We start from the raw sequence: 27,861 nt of genomic DNA on the forward strand, positions 1-27,861 counted from the left end.
TCTACTTGACCTACTCTATAATATTCATAAGGGAAGGGATTACTAGAAAATTATAAAATTGAAAATTACAAATGGCCTCCGTTTCCAACTTTCGGCTGCCGTAGTTTTTAAGTGGCATGGTTACATATTAAGGTTCGTATCACATTTTTATTTACTTGACATTGCTTGGTCCATTAATTACAATACAAAAGATGTAGACAACCATTTTTGTTGTATTTAATTTTAACCGAATAACGTGCCGGTTATGCATTAATTTTTTTCTGTTTTCTGTTATTCGTATTAATCCAGCGCTTTTTATAGCATAGAAAGGTTACATCGAAGTATATTAGGTAAATGTAATACTTGATTTTTTTTCAGATCTAACAATTAGTCGAAACGAACTATTGAACGAACGATTGTAAGGCTGTAGAGGTGCCAGTAAACATGGGCATACAAGATTTACAGGCGTTTTTAGAAAACGAAGGAGTCGGTGTGGATTTATTTCGAATCGCCAGAACTCATCCAGGTGGTTTCCGTTTAGTGCTCGATGCTGAAGGATGTCTTGATCGTTTGTATGGTGGCTACTTCTCAGGTAATAATATGATCTCGAATGATATATCAATAAATCGAAAATAAATTAAAAAAAAATTAAGGTCATTTACTAATATATATATATTTGTTTAAGACTGGGCTTGCGGAGGCCAGTGGGCAAGATGTGTACAATTTTTAACAACATTGGCACAGGCCCTTGCTGATCATCAAGTATCCCTATGTGTTTGTTTTAATGGAGCTCACCCAACACCTCCAGCCTTACCACAGCACTGGATCCAAACACAGGCTACATATAGACAGAGAGTCAATTCTGTAAGTTCCTTTTTCAAATATGTATTATGAATTTTAATTTACTTTTGTTATTAGCTTCTATGGATTCAGTCATATATTTCAGCAAACTAGTAGATAGGCAAAAGGTGAATTGTTATTTTCTGGATTTTTAAAATAATTCATAAGTTATAAATGAATGGCTATTTGCTCATGACTACTGTTTAAAGGTTCTTCGCCACATTGTGACCAAAGGCACACCACCACCAAAAGTGTGGTGGGTACCTCCAACTGGACTGCACTCTTGCCTTAGAACTGCTTTGAGATACCTCAATATTCCTATTGTAAGTATGGTCACCATTTTTTACCCTAAAAATAGCTTTTCAAAGACATTAATTTATTATCTAAAGATGTTGTTTTTGACAATTGTTCTTAGATCTGCCTAGTTGCTAAAAATGATAAGCTTAATCAGCCACTAAAATGATAGTAAAGCTGAATTATTTTTGAAATTTTTTATATGGTGCATTATAAAGAATATAATTACAGATGGTGTCATCAGATGACCATTGTCAAGAAGTAGTAGGCTTATGTAGAGAGAAGGCATATGCTGGTTTAGTGGGTTGCTCTGGTGAATATTTAGTTTTCCAGCCTCCTAGATATTTTAGTTCATCTCAATTAAAGCTAACATACAGGGTGAGTATTTTTCCTATATTACATTTTCATAGTGAACCGGAAAGTGTGAGAATTTCAAGTGAAAATGTCCTCATCCATAGTCTTCTTAATTGTAAAATATGTGCGGCTGAAATCCATTGTATTACTCTAATCATTTTATTACTTTTGTGTCTTATATAATCTTTTTTTCAGTCATCATTGGAAACAAAGGAGTATATGGTTCATGAACTTCCTAAAGTACTTGATGTACCTCAAGACCGATTGTGCCTATTTGCAGCACTTCTAGGCGGAGTGATTTTGTCTGAAAATGGTTTGACTGACTTTTACAAACGTCTTGGAATTAATCAAAAGAAGGTATTTATTAGAATGTTTAAATACTATTGTTATGTGTATTAAATGTAAAATCTTAATATAAATTCATGCAGCTCCAATGGTCACAAGAAAATCCTTAAGATACACACGTCTAATTATGTTTATGTTTTAACTGAATAACATAGAGGTTGTTAAATATTAATGGCAGCATATAACAGTTGTTTATTTTATTAAAAAAAACATATATGTATATAAAACTGTTATAAGCCACAATATTAGTTAATATGCAGACTTAATAATATTTAAATTGGTTTTTCAGCAGCAAGTACCACCAGAAAACTTAATTAAAACAATAGGCCAGTTTGTACACGATTTGCCATCATCGGATATAGATGCTGCATGTATTGAGGTATTTGGTGACCTCAATGATCTCCGAGCTGCAAAACTAAAGCAAGCCGTACAGTATTACTTCAATGGCACCAAAGATGGATTTTTAAAATATAGAACTGCATCTGGTAAGATTATTCAGTCTATTAATTTCAATAATTTTCTTTGTGAATAAGTATTTTAGGTTTAGGTTATATGTAAACTATGGCATGAAATGTGCTTTTTTTTGTTGTCTTAATGAATTGTTTATAACAAATGTTAGTTATGCCATTGGAAAAAAAATACTAACTTATTTGTTCTACATTGGCCAATTCAGTATTATACATTATTTTTAATTATTAATTGAAAATTGGTCAAATGACATACAAAATAATTCTCACATACTAGTTGCGATAAGGCAGTATGCTTCACAAATTTTGTTGAAGTTTTTTTGTGTAAAAAAAATGATTAATTTATTCTCAGGTCGTCGTCCAAAACCAAACAAAAAGAACCAAAAACCAGACCAGAGTCTGCAATCGACTTCATCCGATATGGACACCTCGAAATTGGCAACTGAATCATCCGAACATGAGGTTAACATTACATAATATTCCGCTGTGGTCATCCACGCCTTTTCATTCTCATAATTGGCATCACTCACTAGAATACCATTTGCTGGGTGCTTTTTATTTCTACAACACGTACGGAATCCTTTCATTTAGGCTTGCGATAGTTATTAAATAATATTATTGATATAAATAATTTGATGAGTTTTCAGTAATTTAAAATACTATATTATTTAATTATGCTTAACGCGAACTGGTCGAAGCGAAAGTTCTACGTATATCTATATGCATTATGTAAGGGAATTATGAACTCAACATATAATACATATTTTTATAATAATAGTGTATATGTGTGGTTTTTTTTAATTGTGATTGTACGAACTGGCCACATCATTCATATGAAGAACATATTATACTTATAACCTTCTTACTAAAAAATATACAAATAACAAAATATCATACTTTCTTTCATCAATTTCTTTGACAAAAAATTACAAGTAATTGATTGTCTTAAATGTATTTAATTTTTAAATAAATTTCAAATTTAATTAATTAAATTTGAATGAACTCTTGATGCAAATAATTTAATTACGTAGAACTTTCTAGATAAACTTTTCAAATTAATTACGGAGTCCGCACGTGAATCTTCACCATATTCTAAACAGTGAACATTGAATCAACTTTTGACATCTGTCAAATATTGATAGCTTTTAAAATGCATATTTGTTTAGAACATGGTAGTTTTTCATCCCATAACCATTTCATTTTTTTACTAACCCATTGTTTTGCACTCGAATGGTTGTCAAAATTTAATGTTTACAGCAAAAAGGCTTGGAAGATTACAAATTGGCGACAGTTAACGCGTCAATGAACGCAGACTTTAGCTTAGAGGAGCATTGTCATGAGTTGAGTCATGGCGTTGCGGCGATGTCTTTGGAAACAGCAGACACACATATGAAGCAATTGGCTAAACCCACTGAAAAAGTGGACAGACCATCCAAGGAGGTGTGATCTTCGTTCTTATTTCACAATTTTCTTAACACCAATTTCTTATAAAGCAATATTCTTTATTGGAATATAAATCCAAGTTCAATATTTTTAATAGTTCCATGAATATATTTTATTCATAGATTATTATTTTATATAGATGGTCATATTTTTATATGTGACTCTGTATTGGATACTCATCATAAGTTTTATGTTTAATAATGTCGCATTAAATATTATATATTACTTATATAATAATATATATAACTTGATCTACTAATTATGCCAGGATTTTATATTGCAGTCAACATTGTAAAGTATCTACATAGCGCAGGTATATAAATTTAGCGACACTTGACTTTTTAGTTTATTTCTTGCAATTTTTTATCTATAATTCATAATGACAATTGACATATTTGACAGGGAGTACAAACAGTAAGCGCGCACTTGCAAAGCGAAGACAACTGCCCATGCGCACCGGCTGAAGTTCTACGCACGTGCGCGGAAAGGCACACACGTGGTCTCATGCACCCACAGATGCTGTCCATACTGACCCATAGACAAATTACTCTGCCAGTGCTCATGGAAGATGATAACCATAGAGAAATACCATCAATACACCACTTCTACAGGCCGATTCGACAAAATGTATATGCTATTGTATACAATATGCATCACCATCGATTCATGGCTCAAAAGGCGAAAGGTAAAAAAAAAAACTAATAGGAAATAAAAAAGTTGTACTCAAATACGACGTACACACAGACGGTTTGATTTTTGTTAAAAATAAATTATGCTTATTATGGAACATATACAGATATAACTTATTCCACCTCATTAAAATTATACCTGTAGGCATCCCCTTTCATCGGCAAAGAAGACAGGGTGTAGGCCGAGAGAAGAAACTCTTGGTACTCTTTTAAAAAAGCAAATTATCAAACAACTTTTATTAACATAGCTTAAACACATTTAAAGATTTTTTTACTGGATAGAAGCTATGTATTATGTTAAATAATTATAAGTTATTCCGTTAGTTAGTTTTTTTAGTTCAATCCTTTAGTTAATTATTACTTCTATCCGGTAAAAAAGTGTTTCTTTAAACAAATAAAAATATTGACAAAATAATTTTTCTTATGTCTTAATGTCTTAATTTGGGACTAATATTCAAATCATGGCTCTAATCTAGATTATTAAAACTTTCAGAGGAAGGAACAGCAAGTGCATTGTTGAATGATCGGCCTTGTACAGTACAAGTGGCAGAATGGATTTATTCCCGAGTGAATCCGGGTAAAAGCCATGAGATTGTACCGGGCGTTGTACTTGACTGGCCAGTGCCTACCGTACAAAGACTTTGGTTTGGGTAAGTTTTGACTTTTTATATTTATATATTGAGTTTTCGATATCATACATAATTCTAAGTCTACTGAATAATTTACAAAATCGTCTAGTTATATAATGCATATAAGTATATTTTTTTTAATGTTTTTTATGTAGGATAATTGGAGTGGGTATTATTTTGGCGTTCTATCGAATTAATAGTAACTGTTAAGGTAGTAAGTGGTAAGTAAAATAAAAAAGTTAAAAAAAAACGACTGATTTCTATTGATTGCGGTTTAATTTTTTTTTTTTTTGCAGTACCGCCCAAGATGACAAGTGCCGTCGTATGCGTGCGTTCCTATCGTGCATGAAGTCTGATACTCCTCTCATGCTCAACACCTCTTATGTGCCGCAGCATCTTTTGATTTTAGCGACTGTATTAAGGTAAATATTTATTAATTATTAGTTTCGTCAGTAGTTTCTACTGTTACGAGCTAGGATTGGATAGAAAATTCTGTAGTACAGTTAAGGGTTTATTTCTTGAAAAATCAATAAGCAATTTGAAGACACAAATTAACCGAAAATTACTCGCAGAAATTCGCTAATAACACTAACACAAAATGCTGTTACTAAACACTTTAATTATACGCACTTCACATAGTACTTTATCACTTGCCTTTCGCACTTTATCTCTTTGGTGTTTATTTCTTGATATCGCATTCGACACTGAACAATCGGCTCGTGATGATGGACGGGGGATGTTTAGGCCCGTTGGGGGTATATGCCCCCTTCGGGTGGTGTGTGAGTTCGGTACGGGGCGGGCGATATAGCCCTTGATGGGGGCTGCCGCGCGCGAGTAGGTATAGGCTCGACTATACTACGGACGCGGAGCACGAAGAATTTCGTACAATGACCATTGGGCCGCCTACTGCCAGTGGTTAAAAACATTTTTTTTTAAAGTACGAATATTAAAAACGGTAGTTTAGAATTGGAGTTAGCTTTGTAAATAAGATCATCGACTTAATATAGGTAAGTACCCAAGGATAGCTTTTTACCAGATAACCCGACCCTAAAATGAGACATTTTGTGTTTCTTACGCGGAGACACAAACTCCTTGAAAGTACGGGACGTAGACGGGGTTGGTTCCATTTAAACTTCTTACCGTTATAATTAATAATAACAGCAAATAAATTCAACGACCAAACACACAAACACCACGCACAACAAACTTAACCTCAAAAACGAAACTACTCACAAGCGAATCCCAGCACGGAATGATCTTTTATTTCAGCGTTAAAAAAGGAATTACTACTTATAACAAAACAAACAAATGGTTATGACTAAAAGGTTTACAATCTCTGAATACGGCGGTCACTGCATCTGTGTGAGCGCAACGGCAATATGTTTATGCGCGAGCGACAAAGACATAAGATGACGGGTCATTATACGAAATTCTTCGTGCTCCGCGTCCGTAGTATAGCTGCGCGCAGCCGATGGTGTCAATCGGTCTCATTTCGGCTCGCTTATATATCCCTGGGAATAATCTTGAACGTTGTAAGAGAACTCTCTGGGCAGGATTGCCACTGAGTAGCGATTGCACAATTCTAGAACGACGTACAAATAGTACGTCTCTCATCTCTTTCGCGCACATCGCTCCGTCCTTGTCGAACGGCGTTCTAGTGTAGTCAACCCGTGTTCGTAACACTATCATAAATCTGAAGAAAAGAAGTCTTGGCAATGAGAAAATTCTATCGCTCCTATTTTTTTTTCAAATTCAATTATTATTATAGACTAAACAAGACATAGTATTTGATATTTAGGGTCTGTTATACCATGTCCGGATAAGTTCCAAATAAGCTATTTATTACATATTGGTAGGATAAACAGTATTTGTGCGTTTCACGACTGTCAGTCAGGTAGCGCGAAATTTCTTCCGAAGTTTTATCTTCCGAATAATTTATATGTTGCATAGCTATTTGGTACTTTATCCATACGTTGTGAAACAGACCCTTAGAGTTAAATAATATTTTGGTTTCGATAATTATAAGCATTGGGCGAGCCATCTCTCATAACAGCATTCCAACAATTTAAAAGAGAGCTTACTCCCTTCAAAAAGGCCGGCAACGCATGGGTGTCCTTGGGCTGTGAAAACGGCACCATCTTAAAATAGTTTACTATTTCAAACTATTATTTTACAGATTCATTATGACGTCTCAAATACAAATTCTTAGACGGCAAGAATTGGATGCATTTTTAGCGACAGCTTTCTCAACTGATCTCATGAACGCTCTGCACTTGCAAGAAATGACGGTGAGTTTCTTTTTCTTACCACTAAAAATATACTTTTACCATGAATAGTGTGCAACGATGGTGGACATCGTGAAGCGCATCACATCTGCCCCTTAGCCCCACAGTGTACCGGATAAGAAGATGAATGGTTTGTGTGATAAATGTCTTAAGTATATGTTTATGTAAGTGTTAAATTTTAAAAAGCCGGCAACGCACTTGCGAACCTTTTTATTTACACCCTCTATTAGGCTACAAAATTTATTTTTAAATGTAAAAAGCAAAGTTTTGTGTAATGGTGTTTAAAAAAAAAAACAAAAAAAAATTTCCCAAGTATTTTTCATTCCAAAACATATTAAAGCCCTGAGAGATCTTAGTATCTTTTACTATACTAAAATATTTTGTTTAATTGTTTGCAGGTGAATGGAATTAGTTCCCGTGGCGTTCAGCTAGGGGCGTTAGTGATGGCTGGTGCTGAAGTGGCGTTACTGGCGAACGACGCCTGCGGTGCGCCCGTGCCGTGGCTAGTCGCCGCGCCATGGCTATACTTTGACGGGAAATTACTTCAACGTAATTTACATCGCGCAAACCATTGCAAGCACTTGGCTCAGCTGTGCGATAACCATCTGGATACTGTTGTCAAGGTATACTTTCCAAAAAGGCCATGGCGGCATCTTGAAGATTTATTTATTTATTTATTTCCATTAAATTTTCCTATCTTTACAGTTACAACTAATGCGATAGAATTCCATTATATTACCCACACCAACTAACCTACATACAAACATTAAAAAATTAAACTAAAATTCCTAAATCTTATAACTAACAATATAGCAAGCAACTCTTGTGAACTCAGCCAGCATACAAACAAATAGGTCCACCAAGAACAAGTATCAAACAAGATATTTCATATTACGAGCTTGTCTATCTATTTATAGTCTATGTTTTATATAAATCAGTGAGGAATTTGTTTACGCGAAAAATGACGGTGACTAGTTACTTCAATTCAAATCAAATCAAAATTTATTTATTCATATAGGTAACATAATTACACTTATGAACGTCAAAAAAAGAAATATTAAATGAATTTAATTTTACATTTACTGCCAGTTCTCGAATCAAGGGCTTAGAACGGAAGAGAAGACGAATTAGGCGCACACAGTACTTTATTACTTGTATCTAATCTCGGAATCGTACTCTCGGCTTGCTTATACATGTGTATGCCTGGGAATAACCTTGAACTATATTCGAGAACGTTCTAGGCAGGATTGGTACTGTGTAGCTCTATCCTTATCGCACAATTCTAGAATGTACATACTCTATCTCTTTCGTACATCGAATCGTCTTTGTCGTTCGAGACGGCTCCGATCTATTCTCTCTTTCGCACCTATCTCTTTATCTCTTTCGTACATCGAAACGTCTTAGTCGTTCTATCTACTCTAGAACTTTCCTTCATCAAAGGGACATAACCAGTCCTGAAAACGACTGAAAATTGATTTCCTGTAAACTCATAAAAAGAAGGGTAACATATTGCAAATTTCAATTCTAATATATTATGATAGAGCCTATCATGAAACAACGAAATCATCTCTGACTTATAGAAAAATAAAGAAACATTTCAGTCAACCTGTCTTTGTAACAATCTTTTTCATTGAATATACATGTTATCATTTTACTCGTACTGTCACTTGGTCAGTGTTCATGTTGATACTGTAACTTGTGATACCTATTTGATTATGATTTAGGACCTGTTGTAGTCAATTTCAATATGAACTTTTGAAGTGAAACTTCTTTAGAATCGTTGTGATTTCAAACCGGATGCAACGAAAAAGCGACAGTAAAAAGAGACAGAAACATTAATTCATATGATTTAACGTGGGAGAAAATGAGATAGATAAACTTCTTTCGAATCGTCGTGATTTCAAACCGGATGCAGCGGTAAAGAGAGACAGAAACATCAATTCATCATATGATTTAACGTGGGAGAAAATGAGATAGCAGGCATTATACAGCCTCTCTTTACTGCCGCTTTTTCATTTGATCGAATTTCAAACTTTCGATGTTTTAGTTTTTCCCAAATTAAAAATTTATATTAAACTTATAAATTAAAATTTATCATTAAAATATACTGTTTTAAAAGAACACACACATTTAGATAATGGAAAATGATTAATTTATATATGATTAATAATAAAAAAAATGTTTTTGAAGGTTTCACTTCTACCATGTGTGAATTGCACATATGTTTTTTTTCTTCAATTGAACATCAATACACAAAGAACCAACGCTAAATGGGTGTATGTATGTATGTGGGTCTCTGTTTCCGCACTTAGACGCTCAATAGGTCCGATGTGCGTGAAGTCCTGGCTAACTAAGCCAGCCTAACTCCTTCCAAAAGCACAGAAGCTTCCTGCGTACTTCGCAGGCTTCACGGAGCGACCTCACTGTTCCGAGGATTTCTGTACATTGTTTAGCCACAGCCTCGTCTTCCAGGACTACGTGGGTGACTGTTTCCTCTGCGCTTAAACGGCCTCTACATGGGGGTGTCTGTCACGCCTAGGACAAAGAGATGTTTGTTGAGGAGACAATGGCCCGTGATTGTACCTATCATAGTTCTGAGATTAGTTCTGTTTAGGTTTAGAAGTTGCTTTGTCATTTTTGGGTTAACTGCTAGGCAGAAGGAGAAGCTAAATGGGTGAATGGTGATTTATTTTTTTACATTAATCAGTTTTGTTTACAGGTGGAACGCATGCGCAAAGCAATCCTCGAAGGTTTAGAGGTTGAGTTTGCGATGCCCCCCCTTCCACTCGTAGGGGTCGTGGGTGAACCTTTAGGCGGGTGGAGGGGAAGGGGTCGCGGGGCGAGGCTTGAGATTGCAGGAGTCGTTGTGGGGCAGTGGGGCGGCGGCAGCTATCCACCACGCACTGCCAGATATCCTCAGGTATAGCGTAAGGTCGAATTACGGGTGATCGCACCAATAGACTTTTCTATGAGCAGTTTTAAAACTCACTCGTACGGTGAAGGAAAATGTTGGTCTTGACGGTTTGTGCTAAGAAACAGCCATTCAACTTACCTAAGATAAATTATGAGCATACCAGTATTACCAGAAATTTTAAAATTTTTATTAATATACGTTGGAATTAAATGCCAATTGTGAAGGATTTTTTTGGCTTTACAAAGGTGTCATATGAAATTTTTACATTGCATAGAATGTATGGCAAACTAATCAATGTCTAATTTTATGAATTTTACCCTATGATGAAGTATTTGACAATATTAATGACTATAGAACCTGCAAATTATTGTTTTTAGTTCTGTAATGTAATACATTCAAATTTAAACTATCATAATTTCAAGGACCCGCTTTCAACACTTAAACAAAGTTTACATGATATTATGTCACATATTTTATTATCTTTCGTTCATAAACAGCCCAGACAAAATTAAACTCCTAGATAGTATTAGGATATGAAAGGCGAAGACATATTATATACAAGAAAACTACGTCATCGTCGATTAGACTGTTTTGTATCAAATGACTAAACATATAAAAGTAAATATTTTAAAAATATATTTTAATATTATTATTATTTTCATGCTGTTAAATTACTAAGGTTATATTGTTAAGGTTTAATTTTATGTTTCAATTTCTTACGTATAATTTCAGGTCAGCTACGTTGGCTACACGCCCCCTCCTCGTAACGCGTACGGTGGTCGCGGATGGCGTGGCGCTCGCGGCCGTGGGCGTGGTCGCGGCACCATCGGCACCAGAGGGCGTGGACGACGCGTCAGAAGGGACACGGATGAGCCAGCCAGACCTGCCACTATTGCTGTTAATGGGTAAGTGCAGTGCATACAGCAAATCGGTAGTCTGAGGGGGTGACATTGATCTCTGAAGGTCGTAGGTTTTAACCCCGACTGTGCGTCAATGAAATTGAATGGCTTTAATGGCTAACTATTACGGTTAGAATAACTTTATTTCTCATATGAATTTAAAAAATTCGCTTACTGAGAAAAAACATTACAAGACTAAATAATTATTACTAGAACGCACAGAAGGTACCTATACAAAAATTCACAAAACAAATACAGTAACAAAAATGCAGGTAGAGACAACAGACTTGAAACGGTCAACCAAGAAAAAACATAGGTTTAGATATTACAGGGCTTAGATGCTTATTTAAAAGAATAGATAGACTTTTGAATATTTGTTTAATACTGAAGGAAAAAAAAGTTTAAAAACAAAAAGGAAATAGGATGAATTCATATCCAGAATTAGGAAATTAAAATAAAGCATAATTTTAATTATTAAATATAGATTTATATTTTATTATCACAGTGCTATCTGTATGAACTAAAATATTTATTCTTAAAACTCTTATTTATATATATTATAGTACTAACATAAAATAAATGTTTCAATTATTCAATAATTTCAGAAAAACTGTGAGATCTGATGATATGAATCTTCTCGCCGATGAGGGAAGTCCTCACGAGGACAACATAGATAATGATGGTGAAGGTATGTTGTATCTATTCCAGAATATAAAATTTGGATTCATTTAAAATTAAGAGCTTTTTAAAGAAAATAAGCAAAATTAAAAAGAAATGTAAATAATGTCTCTGGTTGTTCTAGTCCTAATACTGTCTTAAAATGATGTATAGATAGATAGTAATAAATCTGAAGTGGTTTTAAATTCATCAAATCACTATTATCTAAAATTATACAATTTTTGGAGTTTACATTTTATACAGTTAAATATTAGTTTACAAGATATAATGATATGCGAAAATGTTAATCTTCCCTGGTTTATTCAATTATATTTATGTTATAGGAGCTCAACTACAGAAAACAAAGACTGGAAAAATTCCCAAGAAAAATCTGGGAAAAGGGAAAAAGAAATCGGCTAAGACTGATGTAGCGCAATCGTTAGAGGCCAATGGACCTAATGGACCTTTAGATAAGAAGGTATTGTTAACTTAATTTGTATTCGGCATAAATGGTAAAAATACATCGTTGCCGCATTTATCGTAAAATAATTGAAATAGAATCTTATCCATATTATGTAAATTTGAAGAAAGAGAATACGAATAAATACGATAATATCATACTATAAAAGTTATTTATAAATAACGTAGTATACAGGGCGTCCCAGGAGAAGGACTAGGCCGACACGGGAAAATACCTTAAATATCGTAGCTACGATATTTTGCTGAAAGAATACTTTTTATTTTGAAAAGTATTGCTGCATTCTAAAAATTACTTATCTGGGAATCTATTCAAATTTGAAAAAAAAACACCCTATGTTTTTAATGCCAATCATGACAATGGAAAAAAATATTTATCCTTAAGTAACATAGTATTTTAAAAGAAACGAACAACATGAAATTAATCGTTTACAAAATATTGTATCAACTATATTTAATGTACTTTCTCTTGACGTTCAATATTACCGTAATCAATTAAATTAACATAATTGCATGAAATCTATTGTTTATGGTGACATAAGAGCTTTTTACACTTTTTTCATGTATATTGCTTTCGCCAATTCTTTCGGCTAATAATGCCACAAATTAAAGTTGCAAAAAAAATTAACTAAATTATTTTACAGGATCAATCCATATCTGAAAAGGAGCACATCGGTCAAGGGGATGCACCGGTCTCTAATTAAATTGTTTTATTTTAAAGAAGTAATTTTTATGTATTTATTTACAGTTTTTAACATTTTTTTTTCCGTAGTTCAGTTTTTTTTTATTGTTATTAGATGCATTCTAAGATCTGGCATTAGCTGGATAAAGGTCTGGGCAACATTTTCGCACGTATTCAACAGCCTTCAGCTCTCGACATTGGTTAAGATTGGTCAATTTATACCCGGTTTCTATTTACACTAGCAGGCGTATAGACAATCGCCATCTATCCATAGATAGATTCCTCTAGTCAGGCATGCCTCTATAAAATCTATGGAAAATTGATCAATCATCTATACTGACATCAGTGTATGATAAAGTGAAGCCATGTATTTGTAATTCTAAGTTAGTTGCCTCTAAGATGAGTAATATACGTGCCTAAACATCTAAAAGACTTCCCGAAGGTGAGACTGATTTTTTAATTTGACACGATAGTGTTTAATTATTAATATCGATGTGACAAGCGATTTTCGCTTTTATTGCGACTGGTTTGGGTTTAGCCGGCGTAAAGTCCCTTGTTGATAGCCTCTAAATATACTGTAACTTAAGAGGTATAGAAATAAGGGGTTTAACCTTTGTGTAGAGTATATTAACTTTTCAAACATCAAAATGTAAAAAAACATATGGTTACCATAGCAACCTGTAATTTTATAATCTGTGATTACTTTTTACGCAAAGGTCTGTTGACATTCTCTCTAAATACAACAATTCCATAAAAAAGTCTAATTTCACTGTTAACTAAAGTACTCTTTTGTCTCTTTCTTTAGTTTTGTTAAAAATGGTGTAATTAAACTTTTTTTTGTATGAATTATCTGTATTGAGAAAATGTTAAACAAACTGAAATTTACTTGAATATATCAGTTAATTTTGCGCCGGTGATATCTGAATTAAAAGCTATTTCCGAACAAGACAAGCTCAATGTTTAGGATACAATAAAAACAGTTATTTGAATATCCAATGACAAACCAATGAATACAGCTATGAGGTCCACGAGATGACCTCCATTAATGAGACAAGTGATATTTGCTATTAAATTACCAAGTTGAGTCATTTAAATGGCATGTAAGCATATGAGTCGGCATTATTTATTTACACATAGTATATTTACAATTTACCAAAATATCTTATTTTTAAGCTCGGTTTAGCCTATGTAATCTAAACTCAGTATTAAAGTGAATTGACCATAGAGAAAATTGGTGTTTAAGTACAATTTTAGTTTGAGGTAACTGTCAACTAACCATAGATAAAATAAATGTATAACTATGATAGGTTTTTTAAGTGTGACAATAAATTATGTTTTAATAGATAAATTATGAAATTGATTGATGTAGATTTTTTTAACCGAATATGTATATTTTGATTTCTGGATCATTAGTTTAAGATGTATTTTTTATGTTTCGGGGCGTTTAGTTTAATGGTTAACATTCACTTAACTAAAAGATCTTTATAAGTTATGTTCGATTGCATGGGTTAAACCCAACGTATTCAGACTTGTTTTTAGGAACTTTGTGTATATTTAGGCGTTATTGAATGAATGTGAGATTGTTTTAACATTGCAATAACTTGCTGTTGTTACTATAAGCATGTTTTTCTCATAGTAGGCGATAGCAGGTTGTTCCAATGTGGTATATTGTTACAATTGTTGAATTGGTCCTCCTAGAATACATTATAATCTATTTTCGTATGCACTTGTTTGTCAACATATGATGAACAGTGGTCGGAGGAGAATGAAATTAGTGTTAAAATCGCATTTATTGATTGATGGTTGGTGCTCTGAAATTAGTCTGTGGGACTTAAAATTAGCCTGAAACGAGTCTGAAACTGATAGATATAAGTCTAACGATAGACGTTTAATGAAAGTGAAAGAACATTCGCGTGTTGAGTTTTCCACATCCTATAGGGTATTATTTGAATAGAATAACTTAGATTTGTTAGTGATATATTTATATGCATTTTAGGAATCTCAAAACGGCGAATGTTCTTTAATTTATATGTATTTTTGTAAATTTGTTATATTGTTATACTTAAATTTAGCTGGAATGACAAATATTTAAGACAAAGTCTTATCACACTACTCCGTTGGTGAAAACACTGTTTCAACATCAAATGTAACATTCCATTGAAAACGTTCACAAAGTAAAGTACCGAACGGTTGACACCAATAGAGAATGGAACTAATGAAGACTTTACAATTTGGAACGCTTTATTCCCTGGCTGGAACAGAGACAAATATGTTGCCACAATAACATATTGATTTAACAAAGGAAACTTGATCAGAACTAGTGAAACCACAAACACTGCGAACACTAGTTGGAAGTGATCGCTTAAAGATGTAAAGCAAACCGACTTCGTATTATCGCTGTGGCGATAGGTTTTAGCTACTAGATAGCACGCGTCTATACGACGCACTCTTATATAAACATTTATATATTATTGCTTGCTTATTAATAAACAGAATATTGTAGCGTTAGAATTTAAACTTCAATGTAATAACTTTGATTTCGTTAAGGAATTATGTGTAACGTCAAAGCATGTTAGGGGTTGGTTATATTTCATGGGATGCATGTTTATATTAGACGGTTTATAACTATGGGCACTGTTTACAAACAATTTTATTGAACGGAAATTTTATTATTCGGGAAATTTCCTTTGTTTTAACGGTATTTGTGCTATTTAAAATAAACTGTCACATATTTTAAATGTATTATTAGTACTGTTTCCAAGAAGGAAGGTAGATTTTATGTTTCTTAAAACCAATATTCCATATAGTTTTAGATTATTATTCAACAGTATAACCTTTACTCCAATTAAACTTATTTGCTGACAATGGTCACTTAATATTTTGTCAACATAATATGAATATATTAGAACTATTTGTCATATTCATACCTTTTTCGTAATTGAGTAGCAATATGGAACTGTGGCTTTTTGAAAACACTTATAACTACATAAATTTGCTCTTAAAGTTCATAAAAATAATATGTTCACAACTATTTTTCTGTGAACAATACAATATTGGACGAAATTAACTTGTAAAGAGTTGTATTTGTCTTCAAATAAAAGGTTCCATCATTAATTTGTTGTTTTATTTCATTCTTCAAGATTTAGTTTTTTATGAATATCTGTTAGGGTTGTTCCTTCTAAATTTGCAATGTGATTTATAACTATTTGGGTTGCATCTTTAATATTGTTATACTGGTGCAATAATTTGACTTGTACTTGATTCTTGTCATCTTTTAAAAGTTTATCTATTTTCAACTCTTCTTCCAATAGTTTAGTATACAAATCTTTTTTGTTATTAGACATCTGTAACAAATCAAAATAACAAGAACAATAGGTTTTCAGCTGGATTTAATTTCAATTTTTTATAATTTTCAAGAAATAAAACATCTTACAGATAAAAGTTAATACCCTATTAAACAAAGTACAGTAAGAATCAATCTTATATAAAATTCACAGTGCCAGTATACACTTATATGGTCTTAAAAAAAGTGATATATGACAAATACACTTAATACCAGTTTTAAAGCTCAATAGGCTTTCAGTTCACAAATATTAATTATGTAGGTTGTTACTACATAGGAAATATTCTGTCACAATGCATTTGGACAGTTTTTGTTATTCTATCTATACATCAAAACCACTAGTTTTATCTGGAATGCCCATAGCACAGGCCAACAAGCTGTTTATATGGCGACCTTCATCTGCATTAAAAACATAGCCATTTGCCTTATCCACAGAGTTCTTAACTTTAATTAAACTTTCCTCTTTAAACATGTCAACTAATTGAAATGTTACTAAGCTGTAATCTTCTATTATAGACACCAAGGCTCTGTTTAATTTTGTATATTTGCTGGCAAAGTGGTCAGTGTCTAAAGAATCCAATAAATAATTTAAATCTAAAACTTCAGTATAGAAATCTATACCAAATTGCAATTTATCAGAATGTTTTTTTAGTAAATCTACTTTAGTTAGTAAATTAATGTGAGGAAAGCCTAGTTTCAACATGGCATTTAAAGACAACATTAAAGCTGAAATAAATTTTGCAGCATCAGAACAGTGATGTGAATCAACAAGATGTATCACACAAAGTTGTATGTTAGCTGTGTTAGCTAATTTTGTTAAAATATTTGTTAATGACTCATGATGGCTGTAAAGCTCAACCTGACCAGGTAAATCAAATATATAATTTGCAGCATGCTCATCTCTTAGTTGTTCTATAAGCCATTCTATATTTTTGTCTAAATATTCCATACAGTACAGTAGTGCACCATTAGGACCCAAATTGTGCTCTGCCATAACATTTTCCAAACTTATTAAATTTCGCATGTCAATATCGGGTTCATAAGTAATGTTATCATTAGCTGGATCCAGGTTGACAATAATTGTTTTTCTTCCAAGTTTTCTTAATAGCTTTGACATTTCAGAGCAGTATGTTGTTTTGCCAGCACCAGGTGGTCCTATGATTAATTGTCCATACAATTTATTAACATGTTTGAAATTCGTTTTTCTTACCAAAGACATTGTTACTTTTCCTCTTTCTTCAAGTCAAGAATGATATCTTTACAAGCTTTGACTGTCTCAATGTCATATGACTTAAGATTAATGAATATACAAAGTGGTTTGCATATGTCAATTGCTTCAGCCAGATGTCTTGCTGCAACTTGCTGTTCTTCTCCTGAAGCACCAAAAATTACTTTTGTTGTATAAATGTCATTTGAACCTAAAGGGCTATGCACTTGTTCCTTTTGAATCATTAACAAACTGCCAATTTTTTGGTATTGTGAAATAATGAGCATTATTTTATCTGAATAATCTGCATAAACAATTTCAGTTGGTACATCGTCTATATCTGCAGCAATTGACTTGAAAAAGTTTTGATTACTTTCATTAGCAACATTTTTAATAGTTAAATTTTTCATTACATCTAGAAGTTCCATATTTTATGATATTGCTAAAATGTAAAGAGAAGTTATTGGATACCAATTATTTGTTAAAAGAACGTATTGGTTTACTTGATAAGGTAAGGATACATATACAAGGATTTAATGTAGGTAATAGGTCAACCTACCTTAACTGTAGAGTAATCAATAATTCAAAATCCTTATAAGTAATATTATGATATCAAACAACCTTTAAAGTGTATTATTTTGAATCACACCATTAACTGGGTTTAATGAATTTACGAATTATGTTTTTTTTAAATTCCTCAACCAGGTATACAGATTCTATACTTAAATATAAACTGTATAGTTGTACCCTAAGGTATACGTTTTAGTAACGTATGACGGAACAGTTTTAACGTTATGCCAGTTTCCAGTAAAAGACGTTAGGGTTTACAGTACAGTGCAACCCAAGCTTTGTTTTAATTTATATTTGTAAATCATATTGTCACTTTTCACTAAATCATTTTGATTGGTTAAATAATTAATAGCCAAAGGTTTTGTTCGTTATGTGTTTTTTTGTGTTCTTGGTCATCTGCCATAATCAGATATTTTCTCAGGTTAATTTGGGTTGGCTGCCATTCTATTGAATGGCACTGTATGTGTCGTAGAAACTGGTCCTCTGGTCTTGTATTTGCCATCTTCTATTAATTTTAACTACTCTTAGAAACGGCCCCTGTCCGGGAGAAGGCCTCCTCCAACTTATTCCTCCCCAATTCATTTTGTACCATCTTCATCCAATTTCTTGCTCTGTTCGTTTTTATTTTGGACCGATCAATTCCGTTTCTGTTTTAGAACATCTGTCTGGACGTGACTGCCCATCTCCATTTCAGTTTTAGGGCATGTGCTCATCGTGTGAGCATCATTTATTTTTGATATTCTGCGAGTATATTTACTTTTGTGTAATGTGTTTGTCGTGTAATTGAATTCCAAGTATACTTCTTTCTACCGCACGCCGGCACGAACGTATTTTGGTTTTGAAAATGCAAGCTTGTGCTCCATATTTAAGGCAAGACAGCAATCAGGAATCCACCATCTTTTTTTCACTATAGTTGGGAGCTTATCCTTGAGAATTATTTTAAGCTCCAAAACTTCTTCCCAGTTTTGTTGATGCCTTTGTTTCTTGAATGAAACTTGCTTACCAAGATAAATATAGCTGTCTGCATACTTGATGGCTGGTTAAGCATGAAAGGGTAAATGTTGTTATTTGTTGCAACTTCTGTTTTTGAAGTGTGTAGGCCTATTTTTTATGAGGCAGTATTTTCTGTTAGTCAGTGATTTGGCGAAAATAATTATGTAGTCTGCAAAATGTAGGTAGCTCAAATATCTCGAGTCTTTTTGTATTAATTTAATTTTTCATCTTAATTCTTCCATAATATTTTGATATAGCCGATTTTGATGTAGCCATTATATAAATGTCTTGATTCTTGGGTGATAAAAGAGATAGATCCTTGTTTTATATCTTCTCCTAATACAACATTTTGGTCCAAGTCTGTCTAGTATTACTTTACTGGCGTTCTTCTTATATATGTCTTCAATTATGTTTATGTATAAGGCGGGTATGCCTTTATATGAAAGCGCATGCCAAATACAATGTGAGATGCAGCCAAATGCTTTAGTATAATCGATAAATGATAGATATAGGAGCTGGTTAAACTCTTAGTGGTTTTCTATAGCATTTTTTTTGTAAAGTGTTTTCAGTTTTTAGTTTGTACCTATTTGGTTCTTAAAAGAATAGGGCGGTAATAGCTAATATCTGAATAATCCCCTTCTTATACAACAAAACTATATGTGACACCCCAAATTTTGGGAATAGCTTGATTATCTTATATCTTGTTGGATCATTTGATTAGTCTTGATAATCTAATTTTTAAGGCTTCATCTGGAATACTGTCAGGACCTGGACTTCTGTCATTCTTTATCCTATTAAAATTATTTAGAATTTCATCGGAATCGAAGGGTGAGACTGTGGAGTTTGTTGTTAGTCATGTTTGACGTAGCCTTGGGCTCCATCCAGTATGTCCTGATGGAGACAAACTGGTAGGGAAAAACGCAAGGCAAATTAAGCAAAAATAGCCATTAGTTGCATATACGTTTAAAATCTATCACTAGGTTTTTATTAATAAATAATAATTGAACCTGTTGTGGCTGTCCTAATCATTGTACAGAATATGGACATCCAGAATACTATTCTTTCCGAGTATAAGAGAGAAACGCTTAAAAAATGAATAAAGTTCACAAATTTATTTATTTTTCATTCTAGAAAATTATTCATTTATAAATATGAATTGTATAGTTACACCCGTTTTATTATTAATTTATTACATGACTATGAGCAGACTATAGAACGAGTAATGAGTATACCGTTTTATATTTAAACGTGGAATGTTGCACACATTTATTTTATCAAGTAACATAAAACTTAGTGCCGTGTCAGTTGTCATTCTATATTCGAAAATCATTAGGGACATCAAGTAGCAACACCTAACCTCTTTCTTTCATTGTCAAATTCGGCAAAAATGGTAGTGTATTTTTTTAAATGATTAAATAAATCTCTAAGAATCATAGATATTTCTTTGTGATATTGTGCTTTTTGTGATTACTTGAGTTAATTTCAGTGTTATTTGTTTCGGAGTGATAATATTTTGTGTCATTGTGTATAATTTTAAGGTTTGTTTACTCTTGATTGCAGACGAAGGGAACATCGAGCTTCGGTAAACGCCGAAATAAGACTCACACACTATGTAGAAGATGTGGCAGATCTTCTTATCATATACAAAAATCAAAATGCGCTCAGTGTGGATACCCTGCAGCCAAATTACGCTCTTGTAAGTGTTAAAAATTGTAACGTGCAGTTGGTTCGTTCAACTGAGGTTATATATATATATAAGGAGTAGTACACGAAAATTCCTACATAGATTGAGGAGGTGTTTAATTTATTAATACTTTCTTGTAGATGTAGGTAAAAAAATGATTATGTGGTCATTTTGAGGATTTTCTAATCCATAAAACGCTACATATTTCAGACAATCATAACATAATATATTCTTAAGTTAAATGCAAGTTTAACATTATTTACAAGTATTGCTTACAAGCAATATCTAACATTTTATGAAATATCTTTTCAAATATTTCTAGACATGAGGTTTATATGAAGGACATTATGGTGAAGTTTTCGAGAATGTAAATATTGTTATTAAATATCTGTATCTCTTTTAGACCACTGGTCGGTGAAGGCTAAGAGGAGGAAGACCACTGGAACTGGTCGTATGCGTCATCTCAAGATTGTCAGAAGGCGTTTCCGCAATGGTTTCAAAGAAGGCCAACCTACCCCTAAAAAAGCTGTTGCCTCCTCGTAGACATTTTACTAATTAAAAGGTTCACAAAATTTCAATCTTTTTATTAACTTAATGCAAATAAAATAAAGCTATCTTCCTAAACATTATAGCTTTCTTAAATTGAATTTGGTGAAAGAGTAAAAGATAAATGTTTCTTGTTTTAAGTATGATAAAGGTATACTTGAAATAAATATTTTTGAAATCAAGTATGTAATAATAACTGAATTGTATATAATTTAAGTATTTTATAAGATTTATTTTTTTTCATTCCATCCATCCCAGCCAGGTAAATACTTTTTGGACCTGTAAAATAATGTGTTTATTAGTGCTAATCAATTCTGAGAAAGATTTAAATAATGCTTAAATTTGGCACCACCAAAATTATGCCTGAAGTTACAAAACCTCCTTTGATGGCTCTGGCTTCTTTTGATTTATAATATATATAATGTACTTGTGAGTTTTAAATATAGTTTCAAGTGACATTTTATTTGGAAGACCAATAATGATTCAACTACCTTCTTTCTATAAATTATATAATACTAAATCTTTCTAAGGCCACTTTTGTAGAGCTCTTCTATAAAATATTGTTCAATGTATGTATCAAGTTTATTCAACTGGGATTAATAATTATGAAAATAGATTAATACAGAATAATAATGAATACACAGTACTTAGAATAACCAAGTTTTAAAGCAACATTAGTTGCCTCTGTAGCTCTCTTTCCTGACTTGCAATAAAAAATTAATTCATCAGATTGTGAAGGCTTAGGCCTGTGGTACTTCCTTTGAAACTCTGTTTCAGACATTGACTCCAATACTTCTTGTATATTGTTCACTGTAAATAATTAGATTATATTAATAGATTTGATTTGATAAGTCTTAGCTTCAGAATTCTGTATCTGCTTCAAGATCATTTCTTGTCTTAATAATAATATTTTTCTGTGCCTCACACCCTGTTTATTAGGTCTCTAGGATGTTAAGTTTTTCTTTACCATGTAAGAAATGCATATTCATTATACACAAAAAGTAATTAGTGCACAGTAATTTGAAAGCATAAACTCAGGGTTCAGGCACACTCACTCGGCTACTAAGCTGTCTCTAGAAAGATTACTTTCATATAACAAATGTAGCTACCATAACTTATAATAATCGCATTATATACCTGGTATGTTGATACTTGAAGGGATTTGACCTGTGGTTTTGATTTCATCTTGATTACGTACATCCACGATAATTTTGTTTGGTTTGTTCACACTTTTTGCTATTTCTTCATATGTAGCCACATGTTCATCTATCTTAGTAACATAATTTTGTTTGAAAGTCAACTTACAAGCAATTATTTGACTATTTTGTACACTATTTGCTTTAAGAATATTAGGACCTAAAAACATAAAAGTAAATCAATAATACACATAACTACAAGTTAAAATAATTTTCAACTTTTGGGCACTTACCTTGTTTACAAAATTTACTTTGAAATTGATTTGTTATAAAGGCGGCAAACTTTCGTCGGTATCTTATCATTGTAATTAATTTTTTCTTAATAAACTACCGCCACGGAAATAAGATAGAATTCTGTATAAAATCACGTAAAGTAACTCAATAAAAACTATAAATTTTCATTGCCGCCTACACGAAAATCACATGATATTGACATACTACCGATGTCGATATTGTCAATACATAATATTATGATAATATTCTAAATGAATGATAATTGACTATGCTTTAGACACTATTGCTTGATGCAAATCAGGTAATGGTCTCTATGGTTATGACTTAGAATATTGTAAGAGAAGTGTGAAAATCAGAAGTCCCGAAGAGTACTTATATTATATTAGTATTATTATTTATTAAAGTCACTGTTTATACGAACTCATAAGTTATATTGAAAAATAGCAAATACATATTATTATTAAACGTAGATAACCTACGTTAATTTATAAACGTAGGAGTTTCAACTCTTAAGTGGTTGCAACTGGCATTCCTATTTTTAATAATAATCATGAATATGTAGGTACGTGAGAAACTTTAACAGTTATTAGTGTTTGAATTTCCGGCAGTACAGTACAGTATTGTTTTACTGTACAAGTGTTACACATATTTATAATAAACATTGACACGAGTGACAATGTTAATTGTTTGGAATATTTTTTGCAAATGCGCATTCTTATACTATCTTGAGTGATAAGTTATTAAAAAGAAAACAGAGATTATTAAAATCAAGATTATACACCAGAATATAATATTAAAACTTTAAGTATTTACCTAATGTAAGAACAAAGTCCGTCTTGTCTAACAGACGGCTGCAGCTAATCTATTGAATTACACCTCATTTATGTATGAATTTTTAAAAAAAATTAATACAATGTATTAATAAAATAATAAAATTTTAAAAAAAAATTAATATAATGTAATGTATTACGGGTAGATAAAACTTATTTTGGTCGGTCGGTTGGTTGCAATAACTAATATTATAGGGAGTCTAAAAATGCTAAAAAACACATACTTAAAACTAGTTATTTCAAAATTTTTGACATATCCAAGAAAAGTAAGTCTAAGAAAAGTATCTATCACGCCCGCCGACATGCCGGTGAAGGTACCTACATACCATTGGAAATTCAATTATTATTCCGTTGTCCTGGTGGCATGTCGCGGAGTGACCCTAGCTTATATCAGCGACCGCGATCTGCAGCTTTTATCGGTGAAGATTAGGTTCCATTCCAATACGATTTTTTTCCGCAGATATGCAAATTGTTATTCCACTTACTCAAGAATGAAAATGATATTCCTATTGTGATATTATTATCTAGGCCTCAGTAAAAGGGATGCAGATGGATTAAATTTCGTTAAATTTGAATCCAGCAGATACTTTTATTTAAATTTTGCTGTGGTTATCGCTTGCGTCGCGCGACGGCACTGCCATCAATGCATGATTCATGAATGCAACACTTGAGCTGTCAGCTGTAGCAAACCGTTTGGTTCTGAGTAAGGAGTACGCCATCTAGTACCGAGTAACGAAACGTTACACAGAAATACATTTCGTTACTCGCAGTTTTTGTAGTAGGAGTAGATCGTATGGTATACGCATGCGCGAGCATATTCGGTAAAATATTCAAAAACATACGTTACAAAGAGCCATGTTTGTTTATTATGTGAAGTGTAATTTAAAAATTCGTCGTCCAAGTTTTTACTGTTTATTAATGGTGTTGAATGTGTAAATAAAGTTTAAGATTAGAAAGAAGGTAAGAAAGTATTTTTTACAAATTAAAAATATGTGTTTTGGTTTTTTATTGTCACGTATTTTTATTCTTATTCAAAAAGAGATAATAAAGCCGCTCTAATGAGATTACATTAATTCTTGGTTAACAAAAGCGGTTAATTATCAAATATTGTTACCTAGTTGTTTATATTCCATTTATTATTATTATTTATTTATTTACACATATTATTTTTTCATTTTATCGTTACAATGCTTTTTAAGTATTATTATCAATAAATAATTTTCGACACCTATTTATTGCCTTTTCATTATAATTGATGCATAATATTGCGATGTTATTGTGATATAAGCTCACGGTTAAAAGTTTAAAAATAGTAAATCCGATTTTTTATTATTAGTAACGAGTAACGTAACGATACTCTAGTAACGAGTACTAATTGTTATAGTAACGAATACATTCGGGTACGCTTTTTTTCGTTACGTTTACACGTCTATGCAACACTTAAACAGTGCTGCCAACTCGGATTTTGAAAATTACTTAGGCAAGATTGGAAAATCACGAAGATTTAGAAATAATTGTGAAGGAGAAAAGTTCGTAGATCTACGTATTTTTTTTATAAGTGAAATGAAAAGGATAGTTAAAACTGAATAAAACAAGTGTTTTTTGTAATTATTATTACTTTCTGGTAAATTAAATTTGTACATGTTTATAGCACGAATCCTACCAAATATAATTGTCACAAATAGGTATTACATAATTCTATTTTTATAAAAAGCCTAAACCGCCTTCAAAGTGTCAGAACTAGACCAAATTTCAATCGTCAAAATTGGTACACCCAATTAAAATTTATGAGGTAACAAAAACAAATAGGTATACTATATATTAAGTAAAATTGAGAAAGTCCGTTGACAAAAATGTTTTATTTACCTACATACTGCATTTATACGGATGTTTGCTAATTGTGCTTTTAAAGCAATTCTGGAAGCGGCCCTGGTATCAACGAACAACATTTAAATTATATTTATTTACATACTGTATTGTACGTACCTTGTTCTAATTCAGTTAATAGCCACCAAAGAAAAGTTTATTGTACACCACGAATGTAGTTAAGAGGTAATTTAAATTAAAATTACATCCAAGTAGAAAATTGCCTTGAATATCTTGGAGTATTGTAAATATTTTAAATATTTATACATATATTATAGCCATACTTAAAGTTTATATTTAGTCAAAGTTGTTAGTTGAGTTCGAGGCTTAAAGTAATTAATCAGTATACAGTGTTGGTCATATAATCAGAAATACTTCTTGTGAATAAAGAAAGTATAACTTCAACGTACTAATTGTTTGTAAAAAATATACACAATCATGCAATAATATATCTACTCAAATAAAAACCTCATTAAAAGCATAAAATATAAACCATATCCTAGTTTTGATTACAAAATATGTTAGACATGTAGGAGTTTATTTTTTGTTACTGGCCGTTTGGCCTAATTAGAAACATTTAGAAAACGGCTCCATAGCGCATTCTATTTTCAAAATTGGAGTGTCTTGGCTTTCTATTTTTCTGACCGAAATTCTAAGTTTAATCTGAATTTCACTTAATAAATTAAATTAAAAAAATAAAGTTGTGACGCGTCAACTAGGCAAATAGTTGTTAAATAACATATTATAGATTATTATGGATCATAAGTGAGCGTACACAAGAATAGCTAAGCATTTAAATTATTCTAAAGTATTTAATGATCATTATAAAAACACATGTAACTGTTGAAAATCTTCTTAAAAAGGCTCGGCCAAGAAAAAGCTCTCCAAAAGAGACTCAAGTAACTTTGGCCGTGGCCAACAGTGTCAAATGTTTCCCTAGCGAACAGCGTATATCCAGAATGTTTCAAAACGTAACACCAGTTATAAAGAACTGGCTATATGAAGAATTTGTTGAAGCATGTGTTTAATTCCCCTAGAAAATGAAATTTATTGAATCAATGCCTCATCGTAGCAGCCATAGCCCATACACGGATACGATACTACTAAATATTAATAACTATCGGAAGGCTGTAGTAATACTTTTTTGTTGTCGCTTTGTTGTTAATTAGTTGGCAATCAATGTTCATACCTAGAATCTAATTTAAATACTTGACCGTATTAAAGCTACGCTACACACGTGCTACGTGATTTTTATTGTTTTTCTAATAAATGATAAAGTGTTGAACATATTGTTGTGCTATTTATTGTTTAATAAAAAAAAACGTTTGCGGTGAAGTTTCGTGCATCATGTCAAGGACAGTAGTGTTTCTAATTATATAACCACCACTGTGTATGATGCGTTTTTTAAGAATATTTTTTTTGTTGGGATAATGTACTACCTAAAAACCTGGATGTCTTGATTCCCCCTAAATTTGTGGGTAAACCTCCAAGTTGACATCACTGTAAGCGATTCGCGGTCGCGGGGTTTCGTTAGCACTCGACGTAATTTCATACTAAGCCGTAGGTCGCACGACGCGGTCGCGCGACGTAGTCGCTAAGAACCCAAAGCTGCCTTACACGCAGTTCATCACCAAAAAAAAAAAAAAAAAAAAAAAGTATTTTATTCATACATTCATTAACATACATGTAAAATTGAGGTAGCCCCAGTAAGTTAAATAATACTTGTGATGGAGCAACCTCGCAACTTCCCTTAAATTATAGATTACAATGTTTGGACCAAAACAACTGAAATATGACTTGACAAACTTAGTTACAAAATATATTATTTTTCTATTTATTTATTTTTGAATTAAAAACTAACTAAATTAAACAAATAATAACGCACGGTCTTTGCGTGCGTGCGTGTGAGTGCGTGCATGTGTGTTTGTGTGTGTGTGTGTGTGTTTGTGTGTGCGTGTGTGTGTGTGTGTGTGTGTGTGTGTGTGCGTGTGTGTGTGTGTGTGTGTGTTTATCTGATTCTCGTCAAAATTAATTCTGTTTCTTCATATGTGATAGTTTTCAACCACCCAGTTACGGTATTCTTACAATTATATAATAACATCGGATATATATTTAATTTCTGATTCAGTTTATTATAGATGTAGGCAGCCTGTGTAGTATATTGACGTTGAGCAGAAACTGTGTGCACGCGTGGGGCGTATGCTACAATATCTTTACGTCTCTTCTTTAGTTTACCTGGACTAAATGGTAGTGTTTTGTGCATACGTAGGGTGATATGCAAAATGTATAATTTTCTAACGCTCAATAAGCCACTATTTCTGTAAAGGTCATCGGTAGAGTATCTATATGGTTTGTAGTTCATTACTTTAATAAGGGCCCTTTGAGATCTCTCTAAATCTAAAAACTTAGTTTTAGTTGCTCCTCCCCATACGGGAATG

The 27,861-nt window shown here is 32.4% G+C and overlaps 4 protein-coding genes across 7 annotated transcripts; 2 read left to right on the forward strand and 2 right to left on the reverse strand.

Moving 5' to 3' along the window:
* Positions 1–6: 6 nt before the first annotated feature.
* Positions 7–16,068, forward strand: LOC110998510 (constitutive coactivator of PPAR-gamma-like protein 1 homolog). Of its 2 annotated transcripts, none has more exons than XM_022267191.2 (19): positions 7–132; positions 358–571; positions 665–843; positions 1,029–1,142; positions 1,345–1,491; positions 1,663–1,824; positions 2,102–2,297; positions 2,632–2,741; positions 3,537–3,719; positions 4,125–4,407; positions 4,905–5,061; positions 5,337–5,462; positions 7,217–7,328; positions 7,724–7,948; positions 10,045–10,245; positions 10,972–11,144; positions 11,744–11,826; positions 12,140–12,273; positions 12,917–16,068. In XM_022267191.2, the coding sequence occupies exons 2-19, from the start codon at positions 424–426 to the stop codon at positions 12,974–12,976; spliced, it is 2,793 nt and encodes a 930-aa protein (XP_022122883.1). In that variant the 5' UTR covers positions 7–132; positions 358–423; the 3' UTR covers positions 12,977–16,068. The 2 variants fall into 2 exon arrangements, with proteins under 2 accessions (XP_022122883.1, XP_022122884.1); XM_022267192.2 differs by having other exon boundaries at positions 2,105–2,297.
* A 260-nt stretch (positions 16,069–16,328) lies between these two features.
* On the reverse strand, positions 16,329–18,291 carry LOC110998511 (GPN-loop GTPase 2). 2 transcript variants are annotated; one of them, XM_022267194.2, is made up of 2 exons: positions 18,064–18,291; positions 16,329–17,670 (listed from the first exon to the last, which is right to left on the reverse strand). In XM_022267194.2, exon 2 carries the CDS (start codon positions 17,514–17,516, stop codon positions 16,620–16,622), a length of 897 nt encoding a protein of 298 aa, XP_022122886.2. In that variant the 5' UTR covers positions 17,517–17,670; positions 18,064–18,291; the 3' UTR covers positions 16,329–16,619. The 2 variants fall into 2 exon arrangements, with proteins under 2 accessions (XP_022122886.2, XP_022122885.2); XM_022267193.2 differs by having other exon boundaries at positions 16,329–17,946.
* A 2,034-nt stretch (positions 18,292–20,325) lies between these two features.
* On the forward strand, positions 20,326–21,323 carry LOC110998504 (60S ribosomal protein L37). The gene is made up of 3 exons (XM_022267184.2): positions 20,326–20,457; positions 20,628–20,763; positions 21,155–21,323. The coding sequence occupies exons 1-3, from the start codon at positions 20,455–20,457 to the stop codon at positions 21,292–21,294; spliced, it is 279 nt and encodes a 92-aa protein (XP_022122876.1). The 5' UTR covers positions 20,326–20,454; the 3' UTR covers positions 21,295–21,323.
* On the reverse strand, positions 21,321–22,968 carry LOC110998503 (rhodanese domain-containing protein CG4456-like). Of its 2 annotated transcripts, none has more exons than XM_022267183.2 (4): positions 22,745–22,968; positions 22,435–22,653; positions 21,945–22,107; positions 21,321–21,576 (listed from the first exon to the last, which is right to left on the reverse strand). In XM_022267183.2, the coding sequence occupies exons 1-4, from the start codon at positions 22,794–22,796 to the stop codon at positions 21,528–21,530; spliced, it is 483 nt and encodes a 160-aa protein (XP_022122875.2). In that variant the 5' UTR covers positions 22,797–22,968; the 3' UTR covers positions 21,321–21,527. The 2 variants fall into 2 exon arrangements, with proteins under 2 accessions (XP_022122875.2, XP_022122874.2); XM_022267182.2 differs by having other exon boundaries at positions 22,727–22,964.
* Positions 22,969–27,861: the final 4,893 nt, after the last annotated feature.

Source organism: Pieris rapae, chromosome 12 (genome assembly GCF_905147795.1).
Source record: "Pieris rapae chromosome 12, ilPieRapa1.1, whole genome shotgun sequence".
NCBI lineage: Eukaryota > Metazoa > Arthropoda > Insecta > Lepidoptera > Pieridae > Pieris > Pieris rapae.